This window comes from Bombina bombina, chromosome 2 (genome assembly GCF_027579735.1).
Source record: "Bombina bombina isolate aBomBom1 chromosome 2, aBomBom1.pri, whole genome shotgun sequence".
NCBI lineage: Eukaryota > Metazoa > Chordata > Amphibia > Anura > Bombinatoridae > Bombina > Bombina bombina.
In genome coordinates this window covers 762,125,235-762,148,792 of record NC_069500.1, presented here as the reverse complement: position 1 = coordinate 762,148,792, position 23,558 = coordinate 762,125,235, and the positions used below count along the sequence as shown (strand labels likewise).

At 38.8% G+C, this 23,558-nt stretch overlaps 1 protein-coding gene across 2 annotated transcripts in view; it reads left to right on the top strand.

Annotated features, from left to right (window-relative positions):
- USE1 (unconventional SNARE in the ER 1) overlaps positions 1-22,388 on the top strand; it is a 165,677-nt gene extending 143,289 nt beyond the window's left edge. For both annotated transcript variants that reach the window (XM_053702883.1, XM_053702882.1), the window contains exons 4-8: positions 1,655-1,807; positions 7,590-7,608; positions 19,204-19,234; positions 21,708-21,870; positions 21,961-22,388. In XM_053702883.1, the coding sequence (XP_053558858.1) occupies positions 1,655-1,807; positions 7,590-7,608; positions 19,204-19,234; positions 21,708-21,870; positions 21,961-22,143 (549 nt within the window). In that variant the 3' untranslated portion in view covers positions 22,144-22,388. The remainder of the gene's footprint in view (positions 1-1,654; positions 1,808-7,589; positions 7,609-19,203; positions 19,235-21,707; positions 21,871-21,960) is intronic.
- Positions 22,389-23,558: the final 1,170 nt, after the last annotated feature.

Here is a 23,558-nt window from a genome sequence, read left to right as displayed (position 1 = left end):
GCTCATTATTACTGCTATTATTTGCATGCGCAATAGAAACACTAGCAATAAAAATTCTTAAACATCCCGACGACATAAGGTTGAAAATAGGGGATATGCATCATATAATTATTCTATATGCTGACATAACACACCCCAAAAGAGGAATATTTATTGGGACACCAAAGTGCAAAAAAGACAACGTTTCGTACCTCTAGTCCTTAGTCATGTCAAAGGACTAGAAGTCCGAAATGTTGTCTTTTTTGTACTTTGGTGTCACAATAAATTTGTGGAATTGAAGATTTGGTGAGTGCTGCTGTCTCATTGGACTGTGATTTTATGTTTGGAATGCTGTGGTGTGGAGCCCTTAACATATTTGCACCACCTGAATGTATATCATTTGTGCTTTACACTTCTTTTGAACTGTAAATCATGGATACATCCCATAGTATATTGACAGATAGAACACTGAACTGAACATAGACATACTCAGAATGACACTATATTTTTTTACAGTCATGAAGAGAATCACACTATTTTTCTACAATCATGAAATCTTCTGTCTTAACTAGCTTGTTGGTATTAAACTTGAACAATTTACAGAGATGGTACCTAACACCTGCTAGATGTATGAAACTTTACAATCAAATTCACGAACAGTGTTGGAGATTTGGAGCACAGACAGGAGACATGGCACATATTTGGTGGCGATGCTCAAAACTAGTCACTATCTGGACTGAGATAGCAAATCAAGTTGCTAGGTTGTTGGCAATTCCTGTGCCCCCTAGATTCTTGTCTCTGGCTGTTTAATATGGTCCCAATAAACACTGCAAAAAAGGTGTTTAAAAGTTTAAAGATTCTTATAGCAAGGAATTGGAAAAGTGCTGTTGTCCCAACCATAGCACAATGAATACAAGAATGTCACTACACTTTAACCCTTTCGTGACAGGGTTAAAGTGCCTACATCGGAACAACTGTTCCGATGTAGACAAATTGAAACTACGCGATCGTGCATACGATCGCGAGATTTCAATTATTGGATCGCATCTGGGGGGCGTCCCTACAATCCTAGGAACGCCCTCCAGACCGCGATTAAATCCCTGAAGCACAGAAGGCTTCAGGACAGCCGTTAGTTATGACGTTCCATTCCGTCATAACGGCTTTAAAGCCCAGTCTAATTATGACGGAATGGAACGGCATAACGGCTTTAAAAGGTTAAAGCTAGAGGAATATTATTATATGAAAAGCAAATATAATAATATATATGATCAAATTAAATCTTTATGGGAGGATTTTCTTTCAAACAAATTTAATACCTGAATGCTGTTATTAATTATATGTGCTTACTTTTGCAATTTGTTTCTTCCACTTTCTTGCTGTGAGTCCCAGTTATGATCATCAGTTTCAGGTGTTTACTGCTTTGGTTCCCATGTTTGGGATTAAGGTTCCACAATGATTTTGAGCATAAGTGGTCGGGGGAATTGGTCTTAATTGATGAAGGAATTTGCATAAATATGCACAGTTATTAAAGGGTTTGTATTAGAGTTTATTATAAAAAAGAAATGTAACCAGAAACATGTATAGAAGTATCTGATTGTACATTCTGGTAGCAAATTACTTGTGTGAACCCATTTGGTGTACGTAGATATTGAATAATTTTAATGTTTTTGCGCAGTCCTCGCCCACGGAAAAAGCCTTGGCCAATCAGTTTCTGGCTCCTGGACGTACGCCTACCATCAGTAAGGAGCGGACACCAGTTACCAAGACAGTGCATCTGCAGACTCAAGCGCGCTATACAGGGGAAATGAGAAGCGAACTTCTTGGAAAGGTGAGTGTGGCTTAAGGGGGGGGGGCACATATTTCCTAAACTAAATGGTATTTTGTGGTGTATTTTTCTATAATTTAAACAATGGTAGATTGCTTTCTTTGGGGGGGTTGCTTTCATCCTTTCTTTTTACCGCTATATGTTGATTTCTGTTTTTTAATGGCCACTGTGTGTGTATCACATTGCACAGTGTCCCTGGCTTCCCTATTTGTTGTTCTTTTTTTGTGTTCACTGCCTTTCCATTTTCCTTCTCAGCCTTTTGAGACATTACATAGGTCTCGCTAAGGTTATCACAGTAACTGTAAAGTATATTAAACTTGTGTAACTCCCCTCACTCGTTAGTAGGACCTATTGTTTGGCTCTTGACAAGTTTAAAGGGACAGGAAACCCCAAAAATTTAATTCATGATTCGGATAGAACATACAATTTTAAACAACTTTTCAAATTTACTTTTCTTATTAAATATGCTTCATTCTGTTGTTACCATTTGCTGAAGAAACAACATTGCACTACTGGCATCTAGCTGAACACCTCTCGTTAGCCAATCACAAGTGACAAATGTGTGCAGGCACCAATCACAAGCTAGCTCCAACTAGTGTAGGATATGTGCGTATTATTTTTCAACAATGGATACCAAGATTTTAAAAGTGTCTTAAAATTACATGCTCTATCTGATTCTTGCAAGTTTCATTTTTACTTTCCCATCCTTTTTATTATAGCTCTCTTAATGTGGTTTCTCGTTGCATAGTATACAACAAAAGCTAAGTAATGGCTCATGTAAAGAAGGAAAACACTGGGCTAAATAGAATTCTCTAATGCCCTTATTATCTTATAGGACATATTCCCTAAATGTTTGATAACTTACCTTACTATTTAGTAAATTAGCTTTGTATTATAACAGAAAATGGAAACGTTATTTTGTTCAAGCTGTAGACGTCTTGCAATTTAGTTAATTTATGCCCCTGCAACTTAAAAAGGTAAATTCATGTCACAATAATTACTGTACACTATATCAAACAGATAAGTTAAAAAATTGGCTTCCCACTATCAAGGATTCAGCATTTAATATGAAAAATGAATGTTATGATATGTGCTTATTGCATGTATTTTATAGTATACATTAAAGGGACAGTTTAGTCAAAATTATACTTTCATGATTCAGATACGGCATGTAAATTTAAACAACTTTCCAATTTACTTTTATCATCAAATTTGCTTTGTTCTCTTGGTATTCTTAGTTGAAAGCTAAACCTAGTTAGGCTTATATGCTAATTTCTAAGCCCTTGAAGGCCGCCTCTTATCTCAATGCATTTTACAGTTTTTCCACAGCTAGAGGGTGTTGGTTCATGTGTGCCATATAGATAACATTGTGCTCATGCCCATGGAGTTACTTATGAGAGGGCACTGATTGGCTAAAATGCAAGTCTGTCAAAAAGAACTGAGATAAGGGGGCTGTCAGAAGATGCTTAGATACAAGGTAATCAGAGAGGTAAAAAGTATATTAATATAACTGTGTTGGTTATGCAAAACTGGGGAATGGGTAATAAAGGGATTATCTATCTTTTTAAACAATAACTATTCTGGAATAGACTGTCCCTTTAAATGTACAATATATTATATTGTGTACTGCAGATGAACATGATATTGGAATATTGGACTTTACCGGTTAGAAATTATCTGGAGTCACAGGTAGTTAAAAAGTAATGGTCTTTGATAATCGGTTAACAAGTTATAGTAGAAAGTGTTATTAAAAGAAAACTCCTGACTCTAGAGTAGTGGTTTAGAAGTTATTTCTGAGTTAAACAAGGTCACAACTTCAGCATAAAAACAAATTTTGGAAAGGGGGGGGGGGGGGCTCTAATCATGGGAACTTGTTTACAAAGTGTAGGATCCTGGAGCACTAACAGACAGCCTTGGAATGTCTGCCTGATATAGGGAATAGGAGGACAGGAAGCAACACACGGGTCTAGGATAAATAACCACCATGGGGAGATTCAGCCCTGAATTTTGGGACTGAACAGATAATTATTAAGGTTAATTTGTTCATTTAACCATTTGTCTGTAAATTTATATTTACCAAAGTCAAGAGATTTTAATAATAATACACCATTATTGTTTTACTTGTTGTTTTTCCACCTTGTTTCCTACATTTCTGTGAAAGTTAAAGGGACATGAAACCCACAATTTTTCTTTAATGTTTCAGATAGAGCATGCACTTTTTAAACAATTTTCCAATTTACTTCTATTATCAAATTTGCTTTGTTTTCTTGGTATCCTTTGTTGAAGGAGCAGCAATGCACTGCTAAGAGTTTGCTGAATACATCAGGTAAGCCAATGATAAGGGGCATATGTGTGCATCCACTAATCCGCCGTTAGCTGGCAGTACTGCTAATCTGCTCCTGAGACTACCTAGGTATTGTTTCAACAAAGGATAGCAAGTGGACAAAGCAAATTAGATAACAGAAGTGAGTTGGAATATTGTTTAAAATTACATGCTCTTTCTGAGTCATGAAGAAAAAATGTTGGTTTCATATCCCTTTAAAGGAACATAAAACCCAATATTTTTCTTTCATGATACAATTTTAAAACATTTCCAAATTTACTTCTGTTCTCTTGGTATCTTTTGTTGGTGAGAATATCTTGGTAGGTAGCGTGCACATGCCTGAAGAACTTTATGGCAGCAGTTTTGCATAAATGCATTTAAGTGCTAGTAGATGGCAGTAGTATGTTCACAATGTATAACATAAAGTAATCTTCCAAAACATCTGCCATATAGCGCTCTAGACTGAGTTTTTATAATTGCTTTTTAACAAAGGGTAACAAAAGAACAGAGTACATTTTATATTAGATGTTAACTGGACAGTTTTTATGAGGTTTTGTTTGCTCTATTTGAATAATGAAATCAGTTTTCTGGGTTTCATGTCCTTTTAATTTTGGACACAGTGTTCACTAAGATAAAGAGGCTTGCGCCTTGCAATATGTTGACATAAACACAATCATTATAAATTGTGCCATGTGGAGTTTTTGGTCATTAGCCACACAGGTATTTCTGGTCTTCAGTATAAAGCAGTGAGTCACTGTGAATAATTAGGTTTCATAATTATTTACTTCTGAACATTTACTGTTCTTTCATTCTAATGACTAGATGTCTGGAGGGTAGTCACCAGCAAATTAGCAGATTTGCATGTGACATCGGATTTAAAAGAGAAGCACCATTTTCAAACAAAGGGTTTAATTTACCTCTAAATGCATAAGAGCATTTTATGTTTTATGTAAGTTGTTTTTATCTGTGTGTTTAACCCTCCCTCCTGCAAAGTAGTCAGCTCAGAACTTCAGTGCACTACTGGTCAGGAGAGGAACTTCTGAGCCAATCAGGGGCAACAAATGTGCATAGCAGTCAATCATCTCAGCATCACATCTGTCTTTAACCGCTAGTCTTGATAATGAAAATACTTTATGGAATGAAGAAATATTATTTAAATTAAGAAATTCCATTTTGTTTTTATTTTAGGAACAGAATAAAGCAAATATATTACATGTACCAGCAGGAGCTGGACCTGTGTTCAAAGAATTAGTGATTTTTTAAAAATAAAGTAAATAAAAAATGTGCACAACATATGCTTGGTCTTCTTGCTAAAAGTAACCTGGTTCTTGTAAAATATAAGATTGTTATGCATATGCACCTCTTGTCAGCCAGTTATAGATAATTAGGGATGATGATTATGATATTTTTTTTTATTTTGTGTAATTTTAGATTTTGTATTTTCTGTAATGTTAGTTTTTTTTGTAGTTTAAGCTTAGATTTTATTTTTTTCACAGATAAGCTTTTAATTATTTTAAGGTAGTTAGTATATTGTAACTTTACTTTAAATGTAAGGGGTGTTAGGTTTGGGGGTTAATAGTTTAATTTAGGTAGTCGCAATGTGGGGGGTTGGTGGTTTAGGATTTAATAGCTTTATTTTAGTAGTTACGATGTGGGGGGGGCGGCGGTTTAGGAGTTAATAGGTTTATTTTAGTAGTTACAATGTGAGGGCGGTTTAGGGGTTAATAGCTTTATTTAGTGTTGGTGATGTGGGGATGGCGGTTTAGGGGTTAATAGCTTTATTTAGTGTTGGCGATGTGGGGGAACAGCGGTTAAGAAGTTAATAGCTTTATTTACTGTTGGCAATGTGGGGGGCTGGTGGTTTAGGGGTTATTAGACTAGGTGTTCATGTTAGGGTGTTAGGTTTTTGTAAAACTTTATTTTCTTTATAGACTTCAATGGGGAATGAGAAAATACAGTAGCAATTTCGCAATTGCAGGTGTTAGGTTATTCCCAACATCTATGGGGGAATACGTGCACGAGAACGCCAAGTCGGAACTTGCTTTTTGTGCTGTGTGCGACTTACCGCACCATACCGCATAACAAAAGAACGTTTTATAGTGACTTGTCATACCGGCGGTATGGAAATAGCGGTATGGCCCCATTTTGCGCAGTTTGTTTGCTATGGCTATACCGCACAACTTGTAATCTTAGTCATTGTGAGCTCAGCACAGATGAAGCTGCTTGGCTGCTTTTTTTTTTGGAGGGGGGGTTTCACCATCAGTGGCGTCACTAGCTCCCACAGTGCTCAATGTTCCTGTTATGCAGGGCACATAAGGAATACAGCTGCCCCTTGAGCCCGCACTGCCTGAAAATAATATTCCCGGCTTTTTCTTATTTATTTTTACTATGCGATGCCGTGCGATCGGCATCTCATAGTACTTTGCTCCTCCCCTGCGCCGGATAGCATGGATAGGTACGTAAACCGCAGGAGGTATCTCCAGGCACAAGTTGCAGCAGACCAGCACACGGATGTCAAGGGCCACAGGTGAGAGTGACAGTGTGTTATGTCCCGCATCTAGTAGCGATCCGATCTTAGTTGCATATCCCAGGGCAGCATTTAACACCAAGAAGTTTGAAGCGCCACATTTTATATAAGCACGGAAAGGCTTGCCCATTGAAAGTAAGGGCCCTGGTATATATGGTATGGGGGGCGATTCATAATCTAGAAAAGCAAAGGAGCTGAAACAAATGTTTTTTTCTTCATATACAGTATAATTTGACACCTCTCATAAGTTGGTTTGATCACAACAGGAATTTCTGCTTTCATAGGCAATTGTTGTACCTTCTAATGTCTCATTTCAAACTAAAATATACTTTACAGCTACATACTTTTAAACCTATTAGTACATTTTGCATTTACTTTGCGTTTGCTTATCATAGAACCTTATCATAGAACCTATAGAATAGAACCTATATATAAACCAGAAAGCAGCATTTTTTAGAGAAAAAAAACAACAAAAATGAGTTTAATCTGACCTAGTCTAGGAGTTTTTCCTCTCCACCTGTGCCCTCATATTGGAAATACTGGTACTAACCCATCAATGAATATAATATAGCAATTTTCTCATACCAAAAATTATATGTGAAGTCCTGCTAAGATGCACCATTTTGTCTTTGTTGTTTGCCTGATCTGTTCAGGGACATCCTTGACTGCTCTCTCTCCTGGTAACTCATATCTTGTTTATATGTGAACTAAAGCTGGCAACAACAAACATAGAGGGGAGATATAGCAGAAGAAGATGGGGGAATGATGACTTTTAGGGAGTTCTTATAAGCTCCAAGGGGTATGTGACCATACACCTGTATGAAAAGCTCATATGTTATCACTCTGTATATGAAGAAGTTGATGCTTCTAAAGTATCTAACTTGTTTTAGTACCAAAATTCAATAACTTACTTTGTTTTCTTTCTCTCTTTCCAGGCAGCACTGACTACCAGTGGTAAGAATCTTTTTTATAACTACTGTTTATTTCACAATCTGTTCTAAAAAGTATGTGTGTGTATGCCATTGGGAATTGCAGAGCCTTCATCTATTCATCTTTAAATATGACAACCCCCAGTCATTCTCTTTGCCTCAGTGCATGGAGGAGGTGAGGTTTTGGTGTCTGAGGAAAATTGGATTTTTATCTACAAGATTTAATTTATTAAGAAGAATTGGGTCTAGCTGTACTCCACGTTGGTCTCTTCATTCGGGCAGTGGTGGCTTTAAAGCAGTTAGGAAAGCGCAGTAAGGCCCACCTTACAAGTCCCTAACATTTTGCTGCCCTAGTATAGAAAGCCAGAGTTGGCTACTCTGTTATTTCTCTTTATCAAGTCTCTGTGAGGAACTGTGTCCTCTCATACCTTGTGGAGTGCCTTTTCTTCCAGGTGGGGAGATTATGCAAGAGGTATCAAGAGATTCCTGGTTCAGTCCCAGGTATCCCCTTTAATTGTCCTGCATTTTTTAATGGGACTTAGATTTTCCTGGGGTCAGGATTAAACTAAAAGCCATGGGGCAGGCATTATTTAGCATGTGTGAGACCTGTTAACCAGATATGGGGTTAATACTGTTATTCTGGGCTCTGTTTTTTTTTGGGGGGGGGATGGCAATAAAAAAATGTGTTTGTCTTTCAAGTCAGTGCTCGGAACTGTTTTTTTTTTGTTAAGAGCGTAGCTGGCTCTATCTAAACCACTTTTACTCTGTAGAGAACTTCTCTAGCTGGAGTTTACAGAATAAGGGGAATAATAAAAATTAAAAAATTAAAGATTATAATTAAATTTTCCATAATTTAGAGGGTTTTTTTTAGTGTGAGACCTAGTTGTCCGTAACCATGTCTGATTTGGAGCAGGAGTCTGCTCAGCTGAATTCATGTCTTTTATGTTTAGAAGCACAAATTGTTTACCCCATGCAGTTTTGTTCCTCATGTGTTAAGAAAACTTTGCAAAGTAAAGATAAGTTTTTTTGGTACTGAGACCAAGGTCTCTTAGAAAGATGCTGTTCAGGTCTTACCACAGCCTTCTCCTGCAACGTCCCAACCCTCAATGGCGTCACATGCAGTGCCCTACAGTTCCTCTATAACTCCTAGGGGGAGTATATTTGAAAGCAGAAATTGCTGCCCAGGTTTATTCAGCAGTATCTGCGGCTTTAGCTTCCTTTCCAATGTTAAAGGGGAAGGGCAAGAGGAAACTTAGAGATTCAGATAGCAAGGTTTCTGACTCCAGCAATGCTTCTCAAATGGTTCTTCCTCTTAAATCCGATGAGGAGGATTCTTCAGGAACTTCTCAGGGTGAAATCTCAGACTCGGACACTGTAATTCCTTCTTCTGACGGTGAGGTGTTATCCTTCAGATTCAAGCTTGAACACCTTTGGGTACTGTTAAAGGTTTTGGCTACTTTAGATGACTTGGATAGACCTGTAGTTGTCCACCCTAAGAAATCTAGTAAACTTAAGTTACTTTGATGTTCCTTCTTCTAAGGAGGTTTTTTCCCGTGCTAGACCGTGCTATAGAGATTATTACACAGGAATGGGAGAATCTAGGGGTATCCTTTTCCCCGTCTCCTATTTTCAAGAAGATGTTTCCGGTTGTGGATTCTATAAAGGAATCATGGCACACGGTACCTAAGGTTGAATGAGCTATTTTTACCTTGGCTAAGAGAACTACTATTCCTATTAAGGATAGCTGCTCTTTTAAGGACCCTATGGACAAGAAGCTGGAAGCTTATTTGAAGAAAATATATGTTCATTTAGGCCTCCAATGGCAACCTGCGGTGTGTATTGCCACCGTGACAAGTGCTGCATCCTATTGGTTCGATGCCTTGTCTGATTCTCTCCTGGTGGAGATTCCTTTGGATGAGATCCAAGACAGGATTAAGGCACTTAAGATAGCCAATTCCTTTATTTTGGATGCTATTCTGCAGGTTGTTCGACTGGGAGCAAAAACTTCTAGTTTCACTGTTCTAGCTCGTAGGGCATTGTGGTTAAAATCTTGGTCTGCGGATGTTTCCTCTAAGGTCCAGCTTTTGGCGATTCCTTACAAGGGTAAGACCGTGTTCGGGCCTGGTCTGGCAGAAATAATTTGATATTACGGGAAAGGGTTTTTCCTACCGCAGAATAAGAAGAATAGACCTAAGGGACGTCAGTGTAATTTTCGTTCCTTTCATAGCTTCAGAGGAAAGTCTTTCCCTTCTTCTTCCAAGCAGGAACAGTCAACGTCTGCTTGGAAACCCAATCAGTTTCGGAACAAGGGGAAGCAGTCTAAGAAACCCTCAGCTGACTCCAAATCAGCATGAAGGGTTTGCCCCCGATCCGGGATCGGATCAGGTGGGGGGCAGACTTTCTCAGTTTTCTCAAGCTTGGAGACGGGATGTCCCAGATCCCTGGGCTGTGGACATAGTATCTCAGGGTTACAAATTGGAATTCAAAACCTTTCCTCCCAGGGACAGGTTCCACCTCTCAAGATTGTCTGTAGACCAGACAAAAAGAGAGGCGTTCTTGAAATGTGTTCAGGATCTTTCCTCCCTGGGAGGGATAGTTCTGGTTCCGGCAGAGGAACAGGGTCTAGGTTTTTATTCAAATCTGTTTGTGGTTCCCAAAAAAGAGGGAACTTTCCGACCTATTCTAGACCTAAAGTGTCTAAACAAGTTTCTCAGAGTACCGTCCTTCAAGATGGAGAATATACGTTCCATTCTTCCTTTAGTGCAAGAAGGTCAGTTCATGATGACCATAGACCTGAGGCATGCATACCTTCATGTTCCCATTCGCAGGGATCATCACAAATTTCTGAGATTCGCCTTTCTTGACAGACTCTTTCAGTTTGTGGCTCTTCCATTTGGCCTTGCCACAGCTCCCAGAATTTTCTCAAAGGTTCTGGGGGCTCTTTTGGCAGTGATTCGGTCTCAGGGAATTGCTGTGGCACCCTATTTGGGCAACATTCTGCTTCAGGCGCCATCTTTTCAGCAAGCAAAATCTCACACAGAGATCTTGTTGTCTTTTTCCAGATTCACTTTCCGTCTGTGGGAACGTAGAAAAGAGTTCCCTTGTTCAATCTGCAAGGGTAGTTTTCTTATGGACAATAATAGATTCTCTATCGGTGGCTCAATGTATGGAGGTAATTGGTCTGATGGTTGCTGCCATGGACATCATTCCCTTTTGCTCGATTCCATTTTAGAGCTCTGCAGTTATGCATGCTCAGGCAATGGATCGGGGACTATGCGGCTCTGTCTCAGAGGATAGATCTAGATCAGCCAACAAGAGACTCTCTCTCCTGTGGTGGTTTTACTCAGGAACATCTCTCTCAGGGAACATGCTTTTAGGGACCTTCCTGGGTGATTGTGACCACGGATGCCAGCCTGCTGGGCTGGGGAGCAGTCTAGGACTCGTTAAAGGCGCAGGGACTATGGACTCGGGAGGAGTCTGCTCTCCCCATAAACATCTTGGAGTTGAGATCGATTTTCAATGCTCTGATGTCTTGGCCTGAGTTGTCCTTAGTCCGGTTTATCAGGTTCCAGCCGGACAACATAACCTCAGTGGCTTACATCATTCACCAGGGAGGAACTCTGAGTTCCTTAGCCATGAAAGAGGTGGCTCTGATTATTCAGTGGGCAGAGGCTCACAATTGCTTTCTATCTGCCATCCACATTCCAGGAGTGGACAAATGGGAAGCGGATTTCCTGAGCAGACCGACTTTTCATCCTGGGGAGTTGGAACTCCATCCGGAGGCGTTCTCCAGCCTAACCCTCAAATGGGGGATGCCAGAGTTGGATCTGATGGCGTCTCGGCCAAGCTTTCAAGGTACAGTTCGAGGTCAAGAGACCCTCAGGCCACTCTTATAGTTGCTCTAGCGGCCTCTTGGGATTTCAGGCTGGCATACCTGTTTCCTCCGTTTGCTCTCCTTCCGCGAGTCATTGCTCGTATCAAACAGGAGAGAGCGTCCGTGATTCTAATAGCTCATGCGTGGCCTTGCAGGATTTGGTATGCAGACCTAATGGCGATGTTATCTCTTCCACCTTGGAGACTGCCTCTGAGGAAGGACCTGTTGATGCAGGGTCCCTTTCTTTCATGTAATTGGCAAGAGTCCATGAGCTAGTGACGTATGGGATATACATTCCTACCAGGAGGGGCAAAGTTTCCCAAACCTCAAAATACCTATAAATACACCCCCCACCACAACCACAATTCAGTTTTACAAACTTTGCCTCCTATGGAGGTAGTGAAGTAAGTTTGTGCTAGATTTCTACGTTGATATGCGCTTCTCAGCATGCTGAAGCCCGTTTTCCTCTCAGAGTGCAGTGAATGACAGAGGGATGTGAAGGGAGTATTACCTATTGAATGCAATGGTCATCCTAACGGGGATCTATTTCATAGGTTCTCTGTTATCGGTAGTAGAGATTCATCTCTTACCTCCCTTTTCAGATCGACGATATACTCTTATATACCATTACCTCTGCTGATTCTCGTTTCAGTACTGGTTTGGCTATCTACTTTATGTAGATGAGTGTCTTTTGGTTAGTATGTTTCCTTTTATTTATGAAACTCTCAGCTATGGTTTGGCACTTTATATGTAAAGTTCTAAATATATGTTTTCTACTTATATTTGCCATGATGCAGGTTAATCAGTATATTTTCCTTTTTACAGACTGTCAGTTTCATTTTTGGGAAATGCATATGAATACATTTTTTTCTTACCTGAAAATTTTTCAAATTGACTTTCTTTCTAAATTGCGGGCTGTTAGGCTCGCAGGAGCACAAAATGCTATAATTTATTGCGTCATTTTTGGCGCGAGAATTACGTTTGTTGACGTTATGACGTCATTTCCGGCGTCTTAGTTGGCGTCGAGAGTTTTCACGTAGTTGCGTCATTTATGACGCTCGTGTTTGTTGCAGACGGTTTTGGCGCCAAAAAATATTTTGTCAATTGTGGGCGTCATTCTTGGCGCCAGTTTTTTTGGCATTATTTAAGTCATTATTTCTTTGTGCTTCTGGTTTCCAGAGGCTTATTCTGTTTGCATTTTTTCCCATTCCTGAAACTGTCATATAAGGAAATTGATAATTTTGCTTTATATGTTTTTTCTATTACATATTGCAAGATGTCTCAATCTGACCCTGTATCAGAATCTACTTCTGAAATGCTGCTGCCTGATGTCGGTTCTACCAAAGCTAAGTGCATTTGTTGTAAACTTGTGGTAACTGTTCCTCCGGCTGTAGTTTGTGTTAGTTGTCATGATAAACATTCAAAAGCAGACAATATTTCCATTAGTAGTAGTCCATTATCTGTTGTTGTTCCTTCAACATCTAATGTTCAGGATATTCCTGTTAATGTGAGAGATTTTGTTTCTAATTCTATTCAGAAGGCCCTATCTGTTATACCACCTTCTAATAAACGTAAAAGGTCTTTTACAACTTCTCATAAATTTGATGAATTTTTAAATGACCGACAGCATTCTGATTTATCTATCTCTGATGAGGATCTATCTGGTTCAGAAGATTCTGCCTCAGATATTGACACTGACAAATCTTCATATTTATTTAAAATGGAGTATATTCGTTCTTTGTTAAAAGAGGTGTTGATTGCATTAGATATGGAGGAGTCTAGTCCTCTTGATATTAAACTAGTAAGCGTTTAAATTCGGTTTTTAAACCTCATGTAGTTATTCCAGAGGTTTTTCCAGTTCCTGATGCTATTTCAGATGTAATTTCTAGGGAATGGAATAGTCTGGGTACTTCATTTACTCCTTCTTCAAGGTTTAAGAGACTGTACCCTTTGCCTACTGATAGATTGGAGTTTTGGGAAAAGTTGATGGGGCTTTCTCTACTCTTGCTAAGCGTACTACTATTCCTATGGCAGATAGTACTTCTTTTAAAGATCCTTTAGATAGGAAGCTTGAATCTTATCTAAGGAAGGCTTATTTATGTTCAGGTCATCTTCTTAGGCCTGCTATTTCTTTGGCTGATGTTGCTGCAGCTTCAACTTTTTGGTTGGAAAATTTAGCGCAACAAGTACCAGATCATAATGTGTATAGCATTGTTAAGCTAATTCAACATGTTAATAATTTTATTTGTGATGCCATTTTTGATATCATTAGAATTGATGTCAGGTATATGTTTTTAGCTATTTTAGCTAGAAGAGCTTTATGGCTTAAATCTTGGAATGCGGATATGACTTCTAAGTCAACGTTGCTATCCCTTTCTTTCCAAGGTAATAAATTGTTTGGTTCTCAGTTGGATTCTATAATTTCAACTGTCACTGGGGGAAGGGAGCTTTTTTGCCTCAGGATAAAAAATCTAAGGTAAATTTAGGGCTGCTAACCGTTTTTCGTTCCTTTCATCAGAATAAGGAACAGAAACCTGACCCTTCCCCTAAAGGAACGGTTTCCAATTGGAAGCCTTCTCCAGTCTGGAATAAATCCAAGCCTTTTAGAAAATCTAAACCAGCCCCCAAGTCCGCATGAAGGTGCTGCCCTCATTCCAGCGCAGCTGCTAGGGGGGCAGACTACGATTTTTCAAAGATGTTTGGATCAATTGAATCCAAAGTCATTGGATTCAGAACATTGTTTCTCAAGGGTACAGAATAGGTTTCAAGGTAAGACCTCCTGTGAGAAGTTTCTTTCTCTCACGCATTCCAGTGAATCCAGTAAAGGCTCAGGCTTTCCTGAAGTGTGTTTCAGACCTGGAGTCATCTGGGGTAATTGTGCCAGTTCCATATCTGGAACGGGGTCTGGGGTTTTATTCAAACCTGTTCATTGTTCCAAAGAAAGAATTCTTTCAGACCAGTTCTGGATCTAAAAATTTTGAATCGTTATGCAAGAATACCAACATTCAAAATGGTGACTATAAGGACTATTCTGCCTTTTGTTCAGCAAGGGCATTATATGTCCACAATAGACTTACAGGATGCTTATCTTCATATTCCGATTCATCCAGATCACTATCAGTTCCTGAGATTCTCTTTTCTAGACAAGCATTACCAATATGTTTCTCTTCCTTTTGGCCTAGCAACAGCTCCAAGGATCTTTTCAAAGGTTCTCGGTGCCCTTCTCTCTGTAATCAGAGAGTGGGGTATTGCGGTGTTTCCTTATTTGGACGATATCTTGGTACTTGCTCAGTCTTTACATTCTGCAGAATCTCACACGAATCAACTAGTGTTGTTTCTTCAGCAACATGGTTGGAGGATCAATTTACCAAAGAGTTCCTTGATTCCTCAGACAAGGGTAACCTTTTTAGGATTCCAAATAGATTCAGTAGCTATGTGCATGGAGGTTTTAGGTCTCATGACTGCAGCATCGGACGCGATCCCCTTTGCTCGTTTTCACATGAGACCTCTTCAGCTTTGTATGCTGAACCAATGGTGCAGGGATTATACAAATATATCACAATTAATATCCTTAAATCCCAATATTCGACTATCTCTGACTTGGTGGTTAGATCACCACCGTTTGGTTCAGGGGGCTTCTTTTCTTCGTCCAACCTGGACTGTGATCTCAACAGATGCGAGTCTTTCGGGTTGGGGAGCTGTCTGGGGATCTCTGACAGCGCAGGGGGTTTGGAAATCTCAAGAGGCGATATTGCCAATCAATATTTTGGAACTCCGTGCGATTCTCAGAGCTCTTCAGTTCTGGCCTCTTCTGAAGAGAGAACCGTTTGTTTTCAGACAATGTCACAACCGTGGCGTATGTCAATCATCAAGGTGGGACTCACAGTCCTCAAGCTATGAAAGAAGGATCTCGGATACTTGCATGGGCGGAATCCAGCTCCTGTCTAATCTCTGCGGTCCATATCCCAGGTATAGACAATTGGGAAGGGGATTATCTCAGTCGCCAGACTTTACATCCGGGAGAATGGTCTCTTCACCCAGATTTGTTTCTTCAGATTTTTCAGATGTGGGGGCTTCCAGAAATAGATCTGATGGCTTCTCAACTAAACCGGAAACTTCCCAGGTATCTGTCCAGGTATCCTCAGACGAAAGCCGTGGATGCGTTGTCACTTCCTTGGAATTATCAACCTGCTTATATCTTTCCGCCTCTAGTTCTTCTTCCAAGAGTGATTTCCAAAATCATAATGGAGCGTTCATTTGTACTGCTGGTGGCTCCAGCATGGCCACACAGGTTTTGGTATGCGGATCTTGTTTGGATGTCCAGTTGCCAACCTTGGCCGCTTCCGTTAAGGCCAGACCTATCTCAAGGTCCATTTTTCCATCAGGATCTCAAATCATTAAATTTGAAGGTATGGAGATTGAACGCTTAGTACTTAGTCATAGAGGTTTCTCTGACTCGGTAATTAATACTATGTTGCAGGCTTGCAAATCTGTGTCTAGAAAGATTTACTACCGAGTCTGGAAGACTTACATTTCATGGTGTTCTTCTCGTAAGTTCTCTTGGCATTCTTTTAGAATTCCTAGAATTTTACAGTTTCTTCAGGATGGCTTGGATAAGGGTTTGTATGCAAGTTCCTTGAAAGGACAAATCTCTGCTCTTTCTGTTCTGTTTCACAGAAAAATTGCTAATCTTCCTGACATTCGTTGTTTTGTACAGGCTTTGGTCCGTATAAAGCCTGTCATTAAGTCAATTTCTCCTCCTTGGAGTCTTAATTTGGTTTTGAGAGCTTTACAGGCTCCTCCATTTGAGCCTATGCATTCTCTGGACATTAAATTACTTTCTTGGAAAGTATTGTTTCTTTTGGCCATCTCTTCTGCTAGAAGAGTTTCTGAATTATCTGCTCTTTCTTGTGAATCTCCCTTTCTGATTTTTCATCAGGATAAGGCGGTTTTGCGGACTTCATTTAAATTTTTACCTAAAGTTGTGAATTCCAACAACATTAGTAGAGAAATTGTTGTCCCTTCGTTGTGTCCTAATCCAAAGAATTCTTTGGAAAGATCTTTGCATTCTTTGGATGTGGTAAGAGCTTTGAAATATTTTGTTGAAGCTACTAAAGATTTCAGAAAGACTTCTAGTCTATTTGTTATCTTTTCTGGTTCTAGGAAAGGTCAGAAGGCTTCTGCCATTTCTTTGGCTTCCTGGTTAAAGCTTTTGATTCATCATGCTTATTTGGAGTCGGGTAAATCCCCGCCTCAGAGGATTACGGCTCATTCTACTAGGTCAGTTTCTACTTCCTGGGCTTTTAAGAACGAAGCTTCTGTTGATCAGATTTGCAAAGCAGCAACTTGGTCTTCTTTGCATACATTTACTAAATTCTACCATTTTGATGTTTTCTCTTCTTCAGAAGCAGTTTTTGGTAGAAAAGTTCTTCAGGCAGCTTTTTCAGTTTGATTCTTCTGCTTATAATTCAGTTTTTTTCATTATAATGATTACATTTTTTTGATTTGGGTTGTGGATTCTTCTTCAGCGGAATTGGCTGTCTTTATTTTTATCCCTCCCTCTCTAGTGACTCTTGCGTGGAGTTCCACATCTTGGGTATTTGTTATCCCATACGTCACTAGCTCATGGACTCTTGCCAATTACATGAAAGAAAACATAATTTATGTAAGAAATTACCTGATAAATTCATTTCTTTCATATTGGCAAGAGTCCATGAGGCCCACCCTTTTTGTGGTGGTTATGATTTTTTTTGTATAAAGCACAATTATTCCAGTTCCTTGTTGATGCTTTCGCTCCTTTCTTATCACCCCACTTCTTGGCTATTCGTTAAACTGAATTGTGGGTGTGGTGGGGGGTGTATTTATAGGCATTTTGAGGTTTGGGAAACTTTGCCCCTCCTGGTAGGAATGTATATCCCATACGTCACTAGCTCATGGACTCTTGCCAATATGAAAGAAATGAATTTATCAGGTAAGTTCTTACATAAATTATGTTTTCTTCATCCAAATATTGTTTCATTGAAGCTGACTGCGTGGAGATTGAACGCTTAGTTCTGTCTAAGCGTGTTTTTTCTGAAACAGTCATTGAGACCATGATTCAGGCTCGTAAGGCTGTTACGAGAAAGATTTACCATAAGATATGGCGTAAATATCTTTATTGGTGTAACTCCAAGGTCTACTCGTGGAGTAGGGTCAGTATACCTAGGATCTTGTTCTTTCTCCAGGAAGGTCTGGAGAAGGGTTTGTCAACCAGTACCCTGAAGGGTCAGATTTCTGCATTGTCGGTTTTACTACACAGGCGGCTGGCAGACGTGCCAGATGTCCAATCTTTTTGTCAGGCCCTGGTCAGAATCAGGCCTGTGTTTAAACTTTTTTTCTCCCCCTTGAAGCCTTAATCTTGTTCTTAAAATTTTGCAACAGGCTCCATTTGAGCCTATGCATTCCATAGATATTAAGTTGCTATCTTGGAAGGTTTTGTTTCTTGTTGCTATATCTTCTGCTCTGAGAGTTTCGGAACTCTCAGCATTGCAGTGCCAAACACCTTATCTTATCTTTCATGCTGATAAGGAGGTTCTTCGTACTAAGTTAGGTTTTCTTCCGAAAGTTGTTTCGGATAAAAATATTTAATCAGGAAATTGTGGTTCCTTCTTTGTTCCCTAATCCTACTCCTTCTAAGGAACTTTTGCACAACTTAGATGTTGTTGTGCGTGCTCTTAAATTCTATCTGCAGAAGACTAAGGATTTTCGCCAGTCTTCAGCTGTATTTGTCTGTTTTTCTGGGAAACGTAAAGGTCAGAAGGCTACTGCTACTTCTCTTTCTCTCTGGTTGAGAAGTGTGAATCGTTTTGCTTATGAGACTGCTGGACATCAGCCTCCTGAGAGAATTACGGCTCATTCTACTAGAGATGCTTTGTCTTCTTGGGCTTTCAAAAATGAAGCTTCTGCAGAACAAATTTGCAGGGCTGCAACTGCAGCCCTGCATACCTTTTCAAAATTTTACAAATTTGATACTTTTGCCTCATCTGAGGCTTCTTTTGGGAGAGAGGTCCTTCAAGTTGTGGTACCTTCTGTCTAGGTCTACCTGTCTTGTCCCTCCCTAGTCATCTGTGTCCTTTAGCTTGGATATTGGTTCCCAACAGTAATTGATGACATTGTGGACTCACCATATCTTAGGAAAGAAAACTTAATGTATGCTTACCTGATAAATGTATTTCTTTCCGGATATGGTGAGTCCATGACCCCGCCCCTTGTTTTAAGACGGTTATTTTGACTAAACCTCAAGCACCTCTGCACCTTTGTGTTACTCCTCTTGTTCTCCATTTCCCTTTGGTCGAATGACTGGGGATTGTGGGAAGGGGAGTGATACTTAACAGCTTGGCTGTGGTGCTCTTTTTCTCCTCCTGCTGGCCAATAGTAATTGATGACGTTGTGGACTCACCATATCCGGAAAGAAAGAAATGTATCAGGTAAGGATAATTTCTTTTTATTTCTATTGTGAAAACATTACTTACATTAGTTTTCTCTATGAATTGATTGAGACCATTGTTCTCAGAACGTTGTAACCCAATAATGTCATGTTTGCATGTTGAAAAACATAGCATATAATTGAATGTTCTCTTCAACTTCCTAAGACATTACATATGGAAATATTAACTGTTCCCATTAATATATTTTTGTAACATTTTGTGTTATGACATTTTGTGCCCCTTCAATTTAGTGACTGGACTTCCTCTTGTTCTGTTGCAGATTCTGATGATATTTATCCACGTAAAAGGAAGTGAGTAGTCTTTTTATAAACATACACACACAAACAAAAATAATACAGGAAATGTTTCCTTCACAACACTACATCAGAGCCACATCCAAGTTTAAAAGCCTTAACGTATAAAACATTTGAAATTTATGGAATAGTTGCTAAGCAAACGTGGTAAAGGCTAATGAAGTAACAGATGCCAGGGTCAGATGCCATTGTGTCCTGAAATGCCAAGGTCATTGTTAAAAGGAATTCTAAGGTTAAAAGCAGAAAGAAGATGTGCGGTTTTAGAATAACCAAATTCTATGTTTCTTTCTAAAATAGCATGAGCAATAATTGACGGTTAATAATAAATGAGAAATTCATAATTCTGGTAAAATGAAAACATACTTTTTATTCCTCACAGACAGACATGATGAAAACTATAATTATCAGCAACATTCTTTTTTTTTTTTTTAAGTTTCAATTTTTCTTCATATAAAAAAATGACATGCTAAATCTGCCACTGCATACAGCACACTACATATGCTATTGCTTTTAGCTTAATTTGTTTCTAATAGGCTGTTACCTTCTCAGTCTGTGTCATTGTGATGACTTGTGTGTAAGCGTGTTCTCCATTTCACTGATCCATTTGATTACAGTTATTAGCAATCACACTGCTTGCTCCCAAGCAAAGGTGTCTAGACGTGGAGCTTCTCCAGGCAGAATTTAAAAAAAGATCTCACTATCATAGAAAAATATCAGTACTAGTAGTCTGGCGCAGAGAGGTAAATTTGGGTATCTTTAACATACAAATGATTTTGAAATCAGTGGGACTTTATTAAGGAACCTAAGGATGACGTATAGATTAAGAAGAGAAGGTGACCAAGGACAGAGCCTTGTAGTAACAGAAAGCGGTAAATCACTAGAGAAGGCTACACTTGAAGGTATGGTTAAGACAGGTAGAAGGAGAACGAACCATGAGAGGGCATCACAGATGCCAAAGGATTGGAGGATTTGGAGCAAGAGATGATGATCAACAGTATCAAAGGCTGCAATGAGATCATGAAGGATTAATAGAGAGAAGTAGCCTTTTGATTTTGCTGTAAATAGGTTGCTGTCTCTGTTGAGTGTTGGGGGCGAAATCCAGATTGCAATGGATCAAGGAGGGATGTTCAATGTAAGGAAATGGGATAAACATGTATACATAAGCCTTTCCAGACATTTTGAGGCAAGGGGGAGTAGGGAAATAAGGTGGTAGTTGGATCTAGAGAAGCTTTTTTTTAAGGATAGGTGTGACTAGTGCATGTTTAAGGGATGAGGGAAAAATACCAGTGCTGAGGGAGAGATTGAAAATATGTGCGAGGATAAGAGTAGGAGAGAGGGAGGGCAGTAGATGTCAGGGTATGGGATCGAGGGAACAGGTAGTAGGAAAATATAAGGGCAGAAAATTCTTCAGTAGCAGGGGCAAAAGAGCTTAATTTGTGGGTTTGCAAACGGTTGAGGTGGAGACTGATGGTATGTTGAGAGAGGATTTCATTTCTGACGGAATCGATTTTGTTGTAGCTGGCAAAATCATGAGCTTAGAGAGAAGTGGTAATAGGAGGTGGGGGTGGGGAAGTTTATTAAAAGTGGAGAACAGACCTTTTGGGCTTGAAAAAAGAGTAGAGATAAGAGTAGAGTAATCCTGCTTAGACCGGTTTAGGGCAGAATAATAGGAATTCGAGATTAACTTGTAGTGAAGAAAGTCAGCTAAACACTGAGATTTTCTCCATTGTTGCTCAGCAGTGTGGGAACATTTGTGTAACTAGCATGTTGTAGATGAGTACGTGTTTTTTGAGCTATGGTAGGAGGTGCCAAGTTATAGAGGCGCAATGTAAGAGTGGAGTCAGGGTAGTAAAGGAGGAGACAGAAGAGAGCAGAGTTTTAACAGAGTTTGAAATAAGTTGCTGATCTAGTGACTTAATGTTTTTATGGAGTTTGGTGTGAGGGTTAGAAGGAATGAGAGTAATAGGAAGTCCTGTCATATTGCAAGTGATGAGATGATGGTCAGAAAGAGGAGAAGGGTAATTTGAGAGAGCACATCGATAGCTGAAAATCAAGAGAGTGTCTGTCTTTGTGAGTGAGAGAGTCAGTTCATTGTGACAGACCGTAAGAGGAAGTGACCTGGGGTTATGGCCTGATAGCAACACAATGATAATGAGTCACCTCCTGCTTCATATGCTATCACTCAGAAAATGATGAAAATTGGAATTTTGTTAACATGTTGAAATAAGTTAACCTTTTAAACATGTCACGTCATTGCTAGGTCCACTTGCAAACTTAGGACACTTGTTTTCTAGTTGGGGAAATGAGCCTTTCTGCTTTTCAATAGATTTTTTACGACTGATTAAACAATTAATGGATGTTTGTTCCTTTTGATCCTAAATGGCACTAATCTCAAAATGATATCCAGTGCTAATCATCGATCATAGACGTTTCTCTTTTCCATGCTTCCTTTATTACCTTCTATACACAGGGGTTCAGCTTCAGATGATAAGCAGTCAGCAGCAGAGCTCGATGCAGTGCTACAGCACCACAACAATATGCAAGAGAAACTGGCCGAAGAGATGCTGCGTCTAACTCAGAACCTGAAGAACAACACGTTGGCAGCACAGAATGTCATCCGGCAGGATAACCAGGTACTTATGCTCAAAATAGATATCCGTTTATTTCAATCATCCATTTTAAGTAACTATTTGTCTTGTTCTTTTTGTCTTTGCCTATCTCAGACACTTTCCCATTCCTTGAAATTTGCGGACCATAATTTTGAGAAGCTAAAGACTGAATCTGACCGCCTGGAGCAGCATGCTAAGAAATCTGTCAACTGGCTTCTGTGGATTATGCTTATTTTTGTGTGCTTCACTTTCATCAGTATGATCCTCTTCATTAGAATATTCCCCAGGCTTAGATGACTCCCGTATATATGTCCAATCATCACTAAATCTGGTCCATTACATATATTGGCACTATTTATTGTGTGGTCTTGACATCCAGACTCACTATGAGACACCAAATTGCAAGACCTTAATGCTAAATATTTCTAATAGTGACAGTTTAATAATGTCTTTATACAGTTTTATTGTAACCTTACTTTTATTTCTCAATAGGAGTCTTAAAAATGTCTGCATTAAACTATGTTTACTATCAGTGTCAAAAATGCATACTGTATAACTAACTTCTTATGAGCAAAATCCTTACCAACACATTTCCACCTTTTATAGTATATTCTCCTATATACACACAGGGTGTTTTTTATATATATATATATATATATATATATATATATATATATATATATATATATATATATATATATATATATATATATATATATATATATACATATCTATCTTTATTTTCTGATATCACATTACTTGTTTATATTTATTTTGTGTATTCTGGTTTCTCATCCTCAATTGTTACACTTTAATAGATCAACAATTTGCGCCATTTTTATTTTAACTTCATCTACATTTTCTTAATTGAGAGGACTTGGGTATAATTAACTTACCAAAAACTAGATGTCATTTTTTTTGTTGTTTCAGGATTTTTGTTTGTAAAGGAATACCAAATGATATACTAAACTAATTAATGAATCGGCAAATCCATGAAAATTTGTTGATTTGTTTGAGATAATCAAATGAAAAAATATTCTTTATTTTATATTATAAATAAACAAAAAGAAGAACGTGCCACCCCCTAAAAGTATATGTTCCCATTAGAACCGAATAAATCTATAGGCTATTAAATTCTTTCTAGGGAGGTTTGAGTTACAGTACTACTCAGTGATTAATACAATTTTAAGAAATACAAAGGTTTTTTTTGGTTACGCACACCACAAAAGGACTGTTTAATCTTAACACATATTGTGGGAGTGCTACAAAAGTGACCAAAACAATTACAAAACAACAAAAAATATTGGTGCACATCCAACCACTTAAGTCCACTCTTTCATGGCATATTGGTATATGCTTCTGTCTGCCAAATATACTTACATAGCTTCTAATAAGATTGGGATTAACATCTCGCAATAATATGAGCTTATATTTGTGCTGCAAAAACAAATATACTTCTATCTGCTAACTATACTTACATAGTTCAAATAAAATTGGGATTAACATCTCGCAATAATATTGACTTATATTTATGCTGCAAAAAAATGCCTTTAAATGAAATGGGATCTTAGTCACACAATATGATCATATTCTGCTAAGCCAGTCACCACTTACAAGGTGTCCCATAAAGACTGGTCCTACACTAACCAGTTTCCACACTGCAGCAAGTCATGTCTACACAGTGTGAAGCTTTCTAGCTTATTAAGTATATT